The sequence below is a fragment of the Primulina huaijiensis genome, chromosome 10 (genome assembly GCF_012295235.1).
Source record: "Primulina huaijiensis isolate GDHJ02 chromosome 10, ASM1229523v2, whole genome shotgun sequence".
In the NCBI taxonomy this organism is placed as follows: Eukaryota; Viridiplantae; Streptophyta; class Magnoliopsida; order Lamiales; family Gesneriaceae; genus Primulina; species Primulina huaijiensis.
In genome coordinates this window covers 6,776,750-6,791,721 of record NC_133315.1, presented here as the reverse complement: position 1 = coordinate 6,791,721, position 14,972 = coordinate 6,776,750, and the positions used below count along the sequence as shown (strand labels likewise).

The following is a 14,972-nucleotide window of genomic DNA, read 5'->3' as shown; positions in this document are numbered from 1 at the left end:
TTTGATTCACGAAGAATATTTATATTTTGATTTTTTGTCCTTGATTTAATTTTATTTTTAGGATTTCGAGATAATAGATCTATTGATGGACATAATTTTAGATCTAATTTTTTTCATCTTTTCCGAGTGTTTTAACTTCACGCCGAAACTCATGGTGTTTACAGATGCATACTCGAATTTTTTACCTCAGAAAAAATCTTTATGGGGTCTAATATAGTTCGATTTACCGTCGATTTTTTTGAGAAAAGATTTAATGTCATTTTTTGGGTTTTTTCTAAATTATTTTGACATTTTTGCTTCAGATTCTATTAATTTCGGAAAAAGAATTTTCGGATCTGTTAAAGAAAGCTTTAAATCCGAAAATTATCATATAAAAAAATTTTATTTTTTCCAAAATAGGAATATTATAAAACATGTTTTAAAGCATTATTCATTTTTTTCGAAAAGAATTTATAGATCTGTTTATGATGCAAAAGATCTATTTAGATCTGGTCATGTTCCACCCAGATCTTCATGTTTTTATTTTTATACTTCAGAAAAAATCGATACAGTGACTAATTATTTAGATCTACTATCAAATTTTCTGAGAAAATATTCCTTACAAACAGATTTCTTTTGTTTTAAAATTTAGGTTGAATGCTTTGAGGTGCGATGTCTTAGTTTAATGCAATGTTTTAACAAGGCCGAGTCACGGGAATTTTAGAATGTCCTAAGGAAATGAATGAGCTTGTGTGTAAGCATGATTACTACGTCTAAGTTATACAAGTTAAGTATTAAATCCATGTTAGTATGTTGCAGCAGTAGCCCCAAGCGAGATCCAACGAATCCCTCAACGCCAAGTAAGTATGTTGACGTGCAAAAGAAAATATTTTAAGTTTTTGAGGTATGCTAAATGTCTTGTGACCAAATTATAAATGGATTTGGAAGTCGGTGAACGTGGCCAAGGACCTCTCCACCCCGTTAAAGCATGAACGGGTTTAGATCAGGATTGGAAAGCGTTAAAGCATGAACAGGGACCAATCCACCCGTTAAAGCATGAACGGGGATCTCATGTATGTGGCAGTAGATTTTTCCCTGTCAGCCCAGTACTATTGTTTAGTCTGATCAGGCGTATTTATGTGTGGGTCACTTGCTTTGAAACATGCTCTACGCAAAATGATGAAGTTATGTATGTACAAGTATGCAAGCATGTTTATAAAAAGTTTTCACGTTATGGCACGTCTATGTTATGTATGTATGTTCAAGTTTTATTGCAAGGTCAAGTTTCACGTATGTACGCTCTATTTTGAAGTTGCATGTTGTTTTATTACGTACTACTCGTTACTTCCAGTTTATACGTGTTGAGTCTTTTGACTCACTAGACTTGATCGATGCAGGTGAGGAAAATGTTGAGGAGACGAGGGGTGGGGACAAATGAGCAGGCTTGGACTGAGCATGAGGCTAGACCCGAGGACCGCCCATGTCATTTTAAGATTTTACGAAAGTTTCAAATACTCTGATTTCATGTTACTGATTATGAGTTTTAAACAAGTACTTTTAGTAAACTTCATTTGAGATCTTTGTTGCAACAACATTTGAGGATGAACAGTTATTTTATCGAATTTTGAAGGTTTGCCTTTTATTTAAGAAAATTTTTAATTTTTTCGGAAATTTTAAATAGTTGAAAGTACAGTACGTTACAATATATAAGTGTCATTGTATTCAAATAGCCCAATTTTTTTCCTTAAAAATTCGAAGACAACAAATAAACAACCCAACCAAATAAATATTGAAGTAGCCCAACCACCCAACTAAATAAACATTGAAATAGCCCAACCCAACTATCTATCTAAACCCTAAAGTGAGTCAATATATACGTGTATGTTTCGGGACTTGTACATATTTTTTCCACACAAAAAATAAATGGCAAAGGGTGACTTTTGGTATCCCATTATTTCTTTCTACATTTTCTCTCAAACGAAAATATGCCTTGATTTCTTCTTTCTTCTTAGTTTTGTTGTGCACCGAAAATCATGGTTTCGTTTTGTTGTTTTTCGGATTTTTTGATTCACGAAGAATATTTATATTTTGATTTTTTGTCCTTGATTTAATTTTATTTTCAGGATTTCGAGATAATAGATCTATTGATGGACATGTAATTTTAGATCTAATTTTTTTCATCTTTTTCGAGTGTTATATCTTCACGCCGAAACTCATGGCGTGTACAGATGCATACTCGAATTTTTTACCTCAGAAAAAATCTTTACGTGGTCTAATATAGTTAGATTTACCGTCGATTTTTCTGAGAAAAGATTTAATGTCATTTTTTGGGTTTTTTCTAAATTATTTTGACATTTTTGCTTCAGATTCTATTAATTTCGGAATAAGAATTTTCGGATCTGTTAAAGAAAGCTTTAAATCCGAAAATTATCATATAAAAAAATTTTATTTTTTCCAAAATAGGAATATTATAAAACATGTTTTAAAGCATTATTCATTTTTTTCGAAAAGAATTTATAGATCTGTTTATGATGCAAAAGATCTATTTAGATCTGGTCATGTTCCACCCAGATCTTCATGTTTTTATTTTTATACTTCAGAAAAAATCGATACAGTGACTAATTATTTAGATCTACTATCAAATTTTCTGAGAAAATATTCCTTACAAACAGATTTCTTTTGTTTTAAAATTTCATGAGATCTAACTCAGAAAAAAATTTGACAAGTAATATATTTGAATCCACGTTTGAGTTTTCTGAGTTAAGAATCTATTAATTTGATGATTGTTTTAAATTATTTTGTCTTTTTTTCGGATTCTGTAAAATTCTTTAGATAATATGCATTTTTCGATGTTAAATCAATGATAAATCTTGCATACAATAATTGTAGAGTTTTGGAGATGAAATATCTTTTTATGAATAAATCTACGGATCTCGAATAATTTTTTACATGTTATTTTAACAATCATTATTATTTTAATTTTGTACACATACTTCGAAGAAAAAAAACTTAAATTCATCCTTATTATATTATTTTGTTATTTCTGCATATTAATGTTTTGATAATAAAGTTTGTTTATCTTGAAGGTGTAATTACGGTAAGACAAACACATCATCAAAGACTAAAAACTCCTTCTCCGAAAGTGTTAAATCAGAGCGGGTACTTTCAGAACATATTTTTGCTTAGAACTTTGGAAATAAGGCATACTGCATTTTCACCACAAATGCATAAATTTTTTCAATTAATAGCATGAGCAAAAAAAAAACCTTTTGTTTGGTCGTCACTCTTCTGTCGCTTGCCCCTTAGAACACTTGATTTTGTCAGTCGCTTCATTGTTGGTTTGAGCCTTCGAAATTCTGCCTTGTTATTTTTTTTGAAGATTTGATATGTTAATGTCGCATCTTTGTTGTAGTCTATGATTTTTTATATGAATATTTTGAAAGTATGTGTTTGATTGTTAAAAATATGAGTGGATGGGATTTGTGATTGTGTTTTGAACAAATTGGATTTCTGTTGTGTTTTTAACGTGTGTTTAAGCATCTACTTAATGCATTAATTGGAAATATATGTCTTGATTATATGTGAAAAAGTATTTAATATGTTTTGGAATATGGGTTGATTGTGGTACCATTTTCCAAAAAAAAATTATATTTGTTTTGTGGGTGACATCAATCTTCATTTAAACAAATGCACTATTTTATGTTTGCTTGTCGTGTTAAATTTTTCATTATATACTCAAGTATCTCTAAATTTTAGTAGTTAACATTTTTAATTGAGCACAATTTATGATTATGAATTGGATTGCATTTTGATTGATGGTAGTCACAGTTTTTTTCACATATGCAAAAAATATATTTAATATTAATTTTATCCGCATTAATTATTAAAATTATAACTTTTGTGAAGGAAAAAAAAAGCCTTCATATGAAAATGAAAAATTTCTTAACACACAATTGAACAATAAAACTTCATTGCAATAATAAAGTCGACAATAACAATATAATTTAAATTTCAAAAAAGCAAATGTTTGAAATTAAGATAAAAATGTCTCATGAAATCTTAATTTCAAAATAAAACTTATAATTATATTACTCATAGTATTATGGAAAACATATTTCAGTCTTTCTCTTGCTTGATGATAGATTTAAACTTTTTCTCTCGGGCAGTGGATGAGAACTCATCAATAAGTCTTCTCTTCAATATAGAATCATTTATTACATCTTTTGATGGAACTTCCTCGCTAGTAGACTTTATAGGTGTGGAGACTTCATCTCCCGATGAAAGAACCTAAAAACTTAAATTTAATTTGAATTTCTACTAAATTCATATATAATATATATTTAATTTTGGGATATTTACCTCAACATCTCTTGTGTCAATGTTGTTGAATTTTGAAAACAAATCAGATTCCTATAGTTAATGAAAAATTTTAACCAACCATATATTAAAATTTAAATAATCAAATCCAAGAAATAGACAATATCATACCTGACTATCAAAAAATTCTCTAAAGTAATTTTCAACAACAGTAGAGTCAGAAATCAATTTAATGACAGTGTATGTCCCATTATATCCACGAATTTGATTGGATCTAACTTGAACTTTGAATATAATATTTTTATCCACTAAATATTCAAAGTCTTTCGGCATTTCCACTAATTCCGTACCTTGAAATATTATATGTATGATTAATATTTTATTAAAATTTTTTTTTAAGTATATCATGAAATACAAAGAATGAAAACCTGATTTTTCATTTCAGTTTTCAATTCCAGTGCATTTTTTCCAATAAGTCGAATAGATTCTCTATCCCAAAATAAGAAAATTGCATTTCAGTACTGTCAACAACTCTAACTTGAATCTTAAACCTAGAAAACCAATTTTTTTTTTAAAAAAATATTTTTTTCTAAATAAATCAGAAAAAGGTTCATCACCGACAGTGCCCAAATATGCATAAAACATACCTCATATTTCATGTAGTATCAAATTTATCACACTTTTCACAGTAAAATTTATCACCCACCACAATCATCTTCTTGGGATATTTTTTAGATGACAAATACCACCAACTTCCACGAGATTTAACAGATACAATTCTTGCATAAACCCAAAAACTCTCAACCTGGAAATTGACAAAAACAAATTAAATAACAATTGTATATACTTTAATTAAATCAATTTTGAGTGAAACTCTTATTAATAAAAAGAATATAACAAAATATACTTCATTATTATCTGAAATTTGTTCTATGATCCTGATAATGTCCTTCGCATTCGAAAGTTCATCCATGATATTTGGGGCAGATTGCACTGAAAATGGTGCTAATTGAATTTGTTGGGGTTTTGCAATCAGAAGTCATCCTAATTGGAAAAGTTATTAAAATTCAGTCATAACAAAAAGATAAATTAAATTATAAACAAAAAGAACTAAATTTAAAATACCTATTTCAAAATTCAAGAAATTCAGCTAAGTTTCCATTTAATATCATTTTGGTGACATAAAACGTATTTTGAACTTGCACTTCACCCTTAAATCGTCTTGCATGACACATTTGAAGAATAACAACAGCTGGTTCATCATCGATAGTACCCAAATATGCCATGATTTCGTCAACAAAATTTCCCCACAAAGTACATGGTGTTGTTTCTAACAAACAATAAATATAGATTTTGAAATGACAAAAATTAATTTGCACAAATAAAATGTGAAAATAAGAAAAATTGTGGTTACTCTAAATCTTCAATGACAAAATCGATATGTTTTGTTGAACGTCCGCTAATTTATTTATTTTGAGGTGAGTCTCTTTCTATTATTTTCCTAATGACATATAGAAAGAAATTATAAAAAATACTTGTAAGTAAACATAAAGATAATAAAAATGTGATAGATCCATAAGTAAATAAAATAAATCAGCTTACCAAAAAATTCATTCTCATCAATGATATCTGCATTTTTCAAATCTCTAAAGCTCTTGAATTCAAACATAGTTGATGAAAAAGTATCATAAAAAATCTCGCAGAAATTAGTTTTATTCATAAATATGAGTTTGTATTTATGTGTTGTCTTGTATTTCAAACGATTGTCTGCCACAATTACGCTTTTTATTGCAAAAAGACGACCTTCTTGAAGAATTGGTTTCATTTTCTGTATGAGACTTTCTTTAACTGTTGCATGTATGCGCGAACCCTAAAAAAATAGGGAGAATGTATATATTATATTTCACGTGTTTACAGGATTTCAATATCAAATACATATATAAATTTGTTACCTCATGATCATGGAAGATGCATTCGAAAGTAGGACCATTGTTTCCATATGAAGGAAGATCGTAACAATGAACCAGCCGTACGTAGTTTCAACGCCCACTGCCAGGTTGAAGGTTCAACTTCACGAACATAACTGAATAAAGGTGCCATTAGGGTATGAAAGATTAGCTACAAAACGAATTTGACAACGGTTTTGTATTTTTTTGGCAGAGTGTTTGGAATCTGGCTAATGTGTGTTGTGATGATATATCATGCAAATTGATATATGTATTTATAGATTAAAAAGCATTAATGTTAAATTACTAAAATGATTTCGGAGCACAATTTTTGAAACATGATTCAAATTTTAAGAATTCATATTTAAATTTTGAATAACAATGTGAATTTGGTTTATAATTCCCAGAATGAAATTTAATTTTTGGATTTGAAATTTGAAATCTAATTTAATTTTGTTTGTAATTCTTATAAGAGATTCAATTTTTAAGTTATTACACACAGATATTAATATACATNTACTAAAAAAACTTTGGCATTTTAACTTGTATGACCACAGAACCAAATGACTATACTACCTCCTATTTACAACATAACCCAACACAAATTGTTAAAAAACAATAAACTTTCTGACTTAGGTACAAAAAATGTCATCCATAATAAAAAAAATAAATATATATTTTATTAAATACTCTAAATTAAATATGTTCACACCGTGTTTGGGTTTTGGTGGCAAGGATAAACGCGGGAGACAAAGTTTTAAAATATTTAAACCGACCCGGTTTATCTCCAGATCGGAAGGACCCACGGGTCTCCATATTAAAAAAACCGGTCCCGTGATTTTCCTGAAGTACCCCTCTTCATTTCGTTTCATTTCACGCACCTCTCAGGTTCTCTTTTATACACGCTCATTTCCTCTAGTTTCTCTATCCACATCCTCCCCCTCTCTGATGGAGAACCGCAACCAGAACTCCGGGAGGCGCCACCGCGAGCAGTCGTCGTTGGGTTCGTCATCTTCTCGGCGGAGTTTGAAGAGGAAACTTGATGAAGATTTCGACGGGAGGAGAGGAGATGATGAATCGTCGTCCGATTCGCAGCAAGATCTCGCGCTTGATGTCCGAACTCAAGTCGAGATTCTTGATTGTTCCATGTCCTCGGGGCTGGATCGAGCGTCCGTGAAACGCTCCATCCACGTCTTATCCGAACTTGCGAAGAACGGTACTTAAAACTCTGGAGAATGAAAATAAAATTTCATTTGTTTTTCCTTTTCAGTTTTTGTGTAGTTCGTAGTTCGTGCTGGTTATTTTTTGAGCCTTGGAAAGCTTAATTTGACTCTAGGGCTTTGATCTGCTGGGAATTTTGCTCGTGTAGTAAATTGCTTGTACTTAAGATTTTTTAATCAAATTTTTTGTTTCGATGGTTGGAAACTTTTTGCTCGAGTTTCCGTGCTCTGGATATCGATTTTATTACTTTGATACGTGTGGTAACGCTTTGTTTGTTGCAGAGGATATAGTGAATGTTATAGTGGATTGTGGTGCGGTTCCAGCACTTGTGAAGCATCTGAAGGCTCGGCCTTCTGAAAGGGAGGGTGATAATGGTACGACCTTGTACGAGCATGAGGTCGAGAAGGGGAGTGCCTTCACGCTTGGACTTCTTGCCATTAAAGTAAATGCTGTGTCCGCAGTTTTTCCATCTTTGAGCATAATAAATTAATCTTCTAAGTGGTCATGTTCCGAGTTTAATGAAAATTCTAATAGGTCTGGTCTGACTTGTGCTAATTGAGTAGCCGCATTTCCCTTGCTTCATTACTTAGATTGGTGAACTTATTTGTGCGTAGAAGTAAGAAGTTGGATCGATTCAGTAACGAGAAAGTGGCATGTCATCAATACATAAAGTGTGATTGGCAGCTGATGTTTCCTAATATTTTGTCGTTCTCTACAGTAATGAGCCTATTTAGATAGGGAATCACCACTCCACAAAGTAGATTTTGCAATCTTTGTTTTAAATAGAGAATCTCATGTCTTTAATGCTTTTAACTCTAGTCCGTTTTGTCTAATTATTATTTTTATTCCTTAGCCGGAGCATCAACAACTGATTGTTGATGCGGGTGCTTTACCCCATCTTGTGGATCTCTTAAAGAGGCATAGAGATGGACAAAACTCTCGGGCAATATGTGGGGTTATAAGGAGGGCAGCTGATGCAATCACCAATCTTGCTCATGAAAACAGCAACATTAAAACTCGTGTGAGGTTGGTTTCCTTGTTACTCTGTCTCTGGGTTTTGATGTTGTCTTTAGACTTTAATGCTTTGATGTTTAGGGTTGAGGGTGGTATACCTCCTCTTGTGGAGCTGCTTGATTTTGTTGACTCGAAGGTGCAGAGAGCAGCAGCTGGAGCGCTTCGAACTCTTGCCTTTAAAAATGATGATAACAAAAATCAGGTGGTTGGATTTTGCAAAATTGCACTTATAAAATTTCTTCCTTACCTTGGTTTTAATTATATCTCATTAACATCAGATTGTGGAATGCAATGCTCTACCAACACTTATACTTATGTTGCGGTCAGAGGATGCTGCTATACGCTACGAAGCGGTTGGCAACCACTAATACTTTGTTTTCTTTCGCTGTTGTATTTACTTTATATGGAAAATATTTTCTGATATCTTTAATGCTAATGACCAGGTCGGTGTCATCGGAAATCTTGTCCATTCCTCTCCTAACATTAAGAAGGAAGTCCTTTCTGCTGGGGCTTTGCAACCTGTCATTGGGTTACTCAGGTCATTGGATTTGTATTCTTTATTGTTGGAGAAATACCAGTATCATTTCCAGGGGTATTTTATTTGCAAATTGTTGTTTTGTTGTCATATATTTTTTAAAATGGAACTAAAAATAATAATACTTTGGAATAAGCATGATCTCTTTAGCTGAATATATCATTTCTTGCTATTTTGAATTGTGATGAAAAATCAGTGACTAGCATTTTGTAAAACAGGCTTGAATTATATCTAATTGAACAGCTTGCAGCTGCCTGTTGTCAATAATCACCACCAAGCATCCCTTCCCTTCAAATCCTACAGTGCCGTGTTCTGATTTTGGTGGAAAAAACTAACACGGTTCTATTTTTTTGCTGTTCATCTCTAAATCTAGCAAGCAGTTGTTATCCACAATGTAGCAGCGAAGTGGAAGGGATTTTCTATAATTTAGCATTGCAAGTTTCCTGTTCTCCCTTGTCCTTTTCCACCCCATTTTTCCAGTACATTATAGCCATTACATCTTTGACGCCAATGCCTTGTTCTCCGTTGTTTTTCAAGCAAATTCACTAAAATCGACATCCTAAACCATGAGTGACTGAACTCCTTGGTTGAATTCTGACTTGTGAGACTCTATGTGCGATTTCAGTGTGTTCCTCTTAGTAAAATGTTATTCTCTGATCGTTGTGCAGAAAGGAACATTTGCTAAAGCACCCTTGATTGCAAATATGAAAATGGAAGTTAAATAGTATTAAGTTTCTAAAACTTAAATTTATTGCAGAGCATCTTTTTCCCCAAAAACAATCCCATTATTGAAGTCGTGGTGAGCCTGTGGATAAATTTCGAGATCCTTTTGTGATTTGTCCAGATTATGAGTTGCTATTACATTACAGTAATTAAATGTGGCTTGGGAGTGGATTTCTAGAGCAAATATTTGTGTCACAACTAAGGATTTTGGAGTGAGTTTGAGTTAGACATATAAAAGTATAATAACAGATGTGGGAGCAATCTCTCACATGTATGATTTAAATATTTCTAAATTAAATAAAAGAGATGGACATGTCAATCACATCAATTTTCTCCTGAAATAAATGTACCAGTAGTGACTGGGAGTGCTGAAGATAAGTTGTATATCTGTATCGAGTTTGATTTGGTTTGATCCTCGTATCAAATATGTAAATTTGTTTCCGAACATTACCTTGATGTTTCTAAGTTTGCTATTCTCATTATCAGGTATATTTGAGTGTGTTTTATTTAGTTATTCGTTTATCCTTTTCATTACTGACTACATTGAAACTCAGTATAGACATGTACTCATGGTTCTCAACCATCCTTAACATTATAGTGCATCTGTGGTTTTATTTTTTATGTGCTGTTGATGGAAATCATTTTCTATTTTAAATTATTTTGCGTTCTATTTTTTATATCTACCTTGAGGTAGCTAATCTGGCTTCTTTTGTACGAATGAAGTTCGTGCTGTCCGGATAGCCAAAGAGAAGCTGCTTTGCTGCTTGGGCAATTCGCAGCGACAGATACAGACTGTAAGGTTTGTACTAACAGTATTTTTGCTATTTAACGTGAGAACTGGAGCTTCATTAATTATTGTAGTTCTATCTGGAATCTCATATTCCAACTCATTGCATGGCAAATCTCTGGATGATAATTCTTCAGGTGCATATTGTTCAAAGAGGTGCTGTGCGGCCTCTAATTAGTATGCTCCAGTCACCTGACTCTCAATTGAGAGAAATGTCAGCCTTTGCCTTAGGGAGGCTAGCTCAGGTAACATTTCTTAATTTTTGGTCCCAACAAACTGCACCTTTCCAATTCTATCTAGGTTCACCTGATTCTTTTGGTTTGGAGCTAAAAACATATTTCATATTGTGTTAGGACACTCATAACCAAGCTGGTATTGTTCACAGTGGTGGAATAGCTCCATTATTGAAGCTTCTTGAATCCAAGAACGGATCTCTGCAACATAATGCTGCATTTGCTCTTTATGGGCTCTCGGATAATGAAGTATTGTTCTAAATATAGTAGTGTTATTCTTGTAAACCTGACTCGTCTGTTCTTTGTTCTGGACTGAGCATGGAGTTAATCATTGGTTTCTTACTCTCTTCTATTTCTTTCACTCTTCTTTGTTGTAGGATAATGTTGCAGAACTTATTAGGGTTGGAGGTGTTCAGAAACTTCAAGATGGTGAATTTATCGTTCAAGTACAATCTTATTCTTCTTGATCTTTTAGTAAGAAATATTATTTGTTTAGTCTATGAATTGATGTTATAGCATGATTCAAGTAATTAATAGCATCGTTTCATATTCCTTTTCCTACAGCCTACTAGGGATTGTGTAGCCAAGACATTGAAAAGACTTGAAGAGAAGATTCATGGACGGGTAAGTTATTTTTTTTGTTGCAAATATAAGCCTAGTATTCAATTTTCTCTCTTAATCGGTTAACCCCAAGAAAAGGGAGAAATGGAGAGTGACAGTTTGGAACAAGTCGAGGCAAATGTCACTATTGTAATCATTGGAGAGGATAAAAGTTCATGGTGTGTTGTTGAGGCTTTGATTCTTGATATCTGAGACTTGTGTGTTTGGTGTAAGTATGGATCTTAGAAGCGTGGTACGTGGAAACCTTTGACCAGCTTATAAAGACTTCCTTGCCAATCACTCTTCTGATCATTTTCATTTTTAGGTACTGAACCATTTACTATACATGATGCGTGTGGGGGAAAAAAGTGTCCATAGACGGGTTGCTTTGGCTCTTGCGCATCTGTGTTCTCCTGACGACCAAAAGACTATTTTCATTGATAACAATGGTATATTGTTCATCAAATTCGTCAAAATTGTTTGCAAATCTACACTTATTGCTAGCACCTTCTGCAACTGCATTGTTTTTTTTTAGGATTGGAGTTGCTTTTGGAGCTTCTGGAATCAACTAACTTAAAGCATCAAAGAGAGAGTTCGTTGGCTTTATGCAAGTTGGCTAATAAAGCCAACTCTCTTTCTCCTGTGGATGCAGCTCCACCCTCCCCAATTCCACAGGTGATAGTTCAGTGTTTCAATTGATTTGATTGCATCACTCACTTGTATAATTTATGGATTAGGCATTTTTGGTTTTGCAATGTTTTGATATTTTTTGCAATGAATTTTCCATATTGTTATATGACTTTTTTTTCTGGGTTTCCTTGGTCGAAACTCTGTTTACCTGGTAGCTGAACATAACAAGCACATGAATATACTTGTCAATTTTCGAGTTCTTAGGGAAGAAGAGTAATGAGGTCTTAAGGTATGAATTTCTTTTCTTTGTCTTTTAATGCTTTATATGGAAGGAAGAGAAGCGAGAATAATTGTGGAAAATGTAGATTTCACCTGGCGAGGTGGAAGATAATCCTAAAAATTTTCTTGAGCGATATTCACCTTTCCTAATAGCAATCATCTTACCAAATTTTTACTGCAATGGTGCATAATCATGTTGTAGAAGTCTAGTCTTTCTAGCACTTGCCTGAAACGTTTGAAAAAACTGTTTGGTAAAATGGAATTGAGGATTGATTTGGAGGGCTTTGGAATTTAAGGATTGATTTGAAAGAAATATAAAAAGTTCTTATGTTTTGTGAACAATAACTGGCAGCTTTACTTAATTACAGTCATATTTACTTTCAGAATATGTTATCCTATACCTTTATGAAGGGCAAAAAACCCAGACATCTCAGCAACTTTTGATGCAAATTAGTTGAATACCCGCTTAAATTCTGCCATTATTTTTCTTGTATGTATCTTACGCAGTTGAAATTACAGTTTTCTATGCAGAACCTGATTCATGTAGCGTCATTCTATCCTGTATTCTGAATAAAGGAAATGTTTTAGCTTGATGTTATTTTTTGAGGACATGGGATTTGTACTTTAGTGTTTTTATTATAGTTTAGAAGCATTGATTTGAATTGACTATCGATCCGAACTGAAAGAGCTTGACATATCTGGCCGTTTGTAGTGACATGTTTTTTCTCTCTTGATATTGACTAATATACTGCAGTGATGCCTCTTTGTGTGGTTGCGATCTTTCAATTTGTGACAGGAAATTTGTTATTTAAACTTTCCCTATTAACTCAAAGTGCTTTTTGTTCTTCAGGTGTATTTGGGTGAGCAGTATGTGAATAATCCTACATTGTCTGATGTCACATTTTTAGTTGAAGGTGACTTGTATCTGCGCGAATATTTTTCCATGTGTGTTCATGCTTAAGCAATTGGTTATCAATCTCTGTTTCTCTTGTTTTTATCATCAGGAAAACGATTCCATGCTCACAGAATTTGTCTACTTGCTTCTTCTGATGCGTTCCGAGCTATGTTTGATGGTGGTTACCGGGTATCTTTTACCATTTCCAATTTCGGTTCCATTGACACACAGTTTCTTGTTTAAACTGACACCCAGATCCCAGTCACACGATGATTTATGAATTCTAAAGGGCTGATCCAAGATCTTTAAATTAAAATTAATAATTTGTCTAGTAATTGGTTGGCCGTGTAAAAAATTACTATAATCCACTGCAGGAAAGAGAAGCCAAAGACATAGAGATTCCAAATATAAGATGGGATGTTTTTGAGTTGATGATGAGGTGAAAATGTTTCAATTTTTTTTACTATTTACTCCCCCTCTTTAAATAAGTGAGCAATTCTCATTACTTCTAATTGCTAGTCCCTGAATTATTTTTGATCGCAGGTTCATATACTCTGGATCAGTTGACATCAATTTGGACATAGCACAGGATCTTCTGAGGGCTGCTGATCAGTATCTGTTGGAAGGTCTGAAACGTCTGTGTGAATATACGATTGCACAGGTGAGTTTACGTGAGAAAAAGGACCAATTTCACCGAAAAGCTCTTTATTGCCACACTTCCTAATAGTTTATATCGTCTCCTCAAAGGACATATCTGTGGAAAATGTCTCTCTCATGTTTGAGTTGTCTGAGGCATTCAACGCTTTGTCCTTGAGACATGCCTGTGTCCTATTCATCCTGGATAAATTTGACAAAATATGTACCATGCCATGGTATGCTCGACTCTCTGCTTTGACTTGTTGTCGTAGCTTTGTTAGTTTATGGTGCGGTGCTGAGACGATCTTTTTTGTTCGACTCGTATGCAGGTATCCTCAGCTGATCCAGCGTGTTTTACCAGAGACTCGTAATTATTTCTTGAGAGTACTGGTTTGACTTCAGTTTTGATCTTTAACTAATTAAAGACTCAGGAATGTGTACAGAAACCAGTTACTTTGCTTTTGAGTAATTGGAACAAATGAAGTGGCAGAGTTTGCTGTCTTGCATCTCCCATTTTAATGTAAACTCCATTTAATTCATGGTTTATTTAGTTGAACAGCTTATCCAAATAGGCTTGAAGTTGTACCTCGTAGTCTTGGAGATAAAAAAATTTTACATTTTAGGAAAAGTACCCGCTGTCATACATCATTTCGATAATAATATGCTGAAGTTAATAAGATTGAGATCACAGAGTTTAATAATAAAGGTTTTACGAACTTCACACTCGAGAAACCCGTAGGAATATGCTGAATGAATTTTGAAAAACATTATACTAAATTCCTTTAGTGTAAGACCCTTGTAAAAATGTGGCTGTAGTTTAGTGGTTAGAATTCCACGTTGTGGCCGTGGAGACCTGGGCTCGAATCCCAGCAGCCACATTCATTTTTTTTTAATTTTTCCTCATTCTGAAAATTATTTTCAAAAACAAAAAAAATTCCCACTATTGCACCATTTTTTTAGAAATATGATTTGATATTATCAATAGTCTTGAAATCTAATGCAATATACTTAGATCAGATTCGAGGTTCATCATGCAATACAAATGTTGGTGATTTTCGCTCGCAAGCGTACGACGTTAAGTTCTAATACATGACGAATAAAATATCGTTCTCACGATTAATATAATATTTAAAAATATATAAGTATTGTAATTAAAATAACCAAAATTTTGTTTAGA

At 33.0% G+C, this 14,972-nt stretch overlaps 1 protein-coding gene and 1 non-coding gene across 3 annotated transcripts; both read left to right on the top strand.

Annotated features, from left to right (window-relative positions):
• Positions 1-7,117: 7,117 nt before the first annotated feature.
• Positions 7,118-14,380, top strand: LOC140986109 (ARM REPEAT PROTEIN INTERACTING WITH ABF2-like). Of its 2 annotated transcripts, XM_073454110.1 has the most exons (19): positions 7,119-7,458; positions 7,745-7,905; positions 8,317-8,489; positions 8,559-8,679; positions 8,756-8,830; positions 8,921-9,015; positions 10,459-10,534; positions 10,660-10,767; positions 10,876-11,004; positions 11,133-11,201; positions 11,320-11,379; positions 11,681-11,804; positions 11,891-12,030; positions 13,115-13,178; positions 13,269-13,348; positions 13,534-13,598; positions 13,703-13,820; positions 13,907-14,031; positions 14,125-14,380. In XM_073454110.1, exons 1-19 carry the CDS (start codon positions 7,191-7,193, stop codon positions 14,189-14,191), a joined length of 2,118 nt encoding a protein of 705 aa, XP_073310211.1. In that variant the 5' UTR covers positions 7,119-7,190; the 3' UTR covers positions 14,192-14,380. The 2 variants fall into 2 exon arrangements, with proteins under 2 accessions (XP_073310212.1, XP_073310211.1); XM_073454111.1 differs by lacking the exons at positions 13,907-14,031; positions 14,125-14,380 and having other exon boundaries at positions 7,118-7,458; positions 13,679-13,820.
• Positions 14,381-14,601: 221 nt separating this feature from the next.
• On the top strand, positions 14,602-14,673 carry TRNAH-GUG (transfer RNA histidin (anticodon GUG)). The gene has a single exon. It is a non-coding gene; the product is annotated as a tRNA-His (tRNA).
• Positions 14,674-14,972: the final 299 nt, after the last annotated feature.

Excerpts from the sequence above, each read along its gene's own strand:
- LOC140986109 (XM_073454110.1), top strand. The coding sequence starts at position 7,191 with ATGGAGAACCGCAACCAGAACTCCGGGAGGCGCCACCGCGAGCAGTCG. Across the intron at positions 10,535-10,659 it reads CGACAGATACAGACTGTAAG|GTGCATATTGTTCAAAGAGG; the intron begins GTTTGTACTAAC and ends ATAATTCTTCAG. Across the intron at positions 11,005-11,132 it reads ATGGGCTCTCGGATAATGAA|GATAATGTTGCAGAACTTAT; the intron begins GTATTGTTCTAA and ends TCTTTGTTGTAG.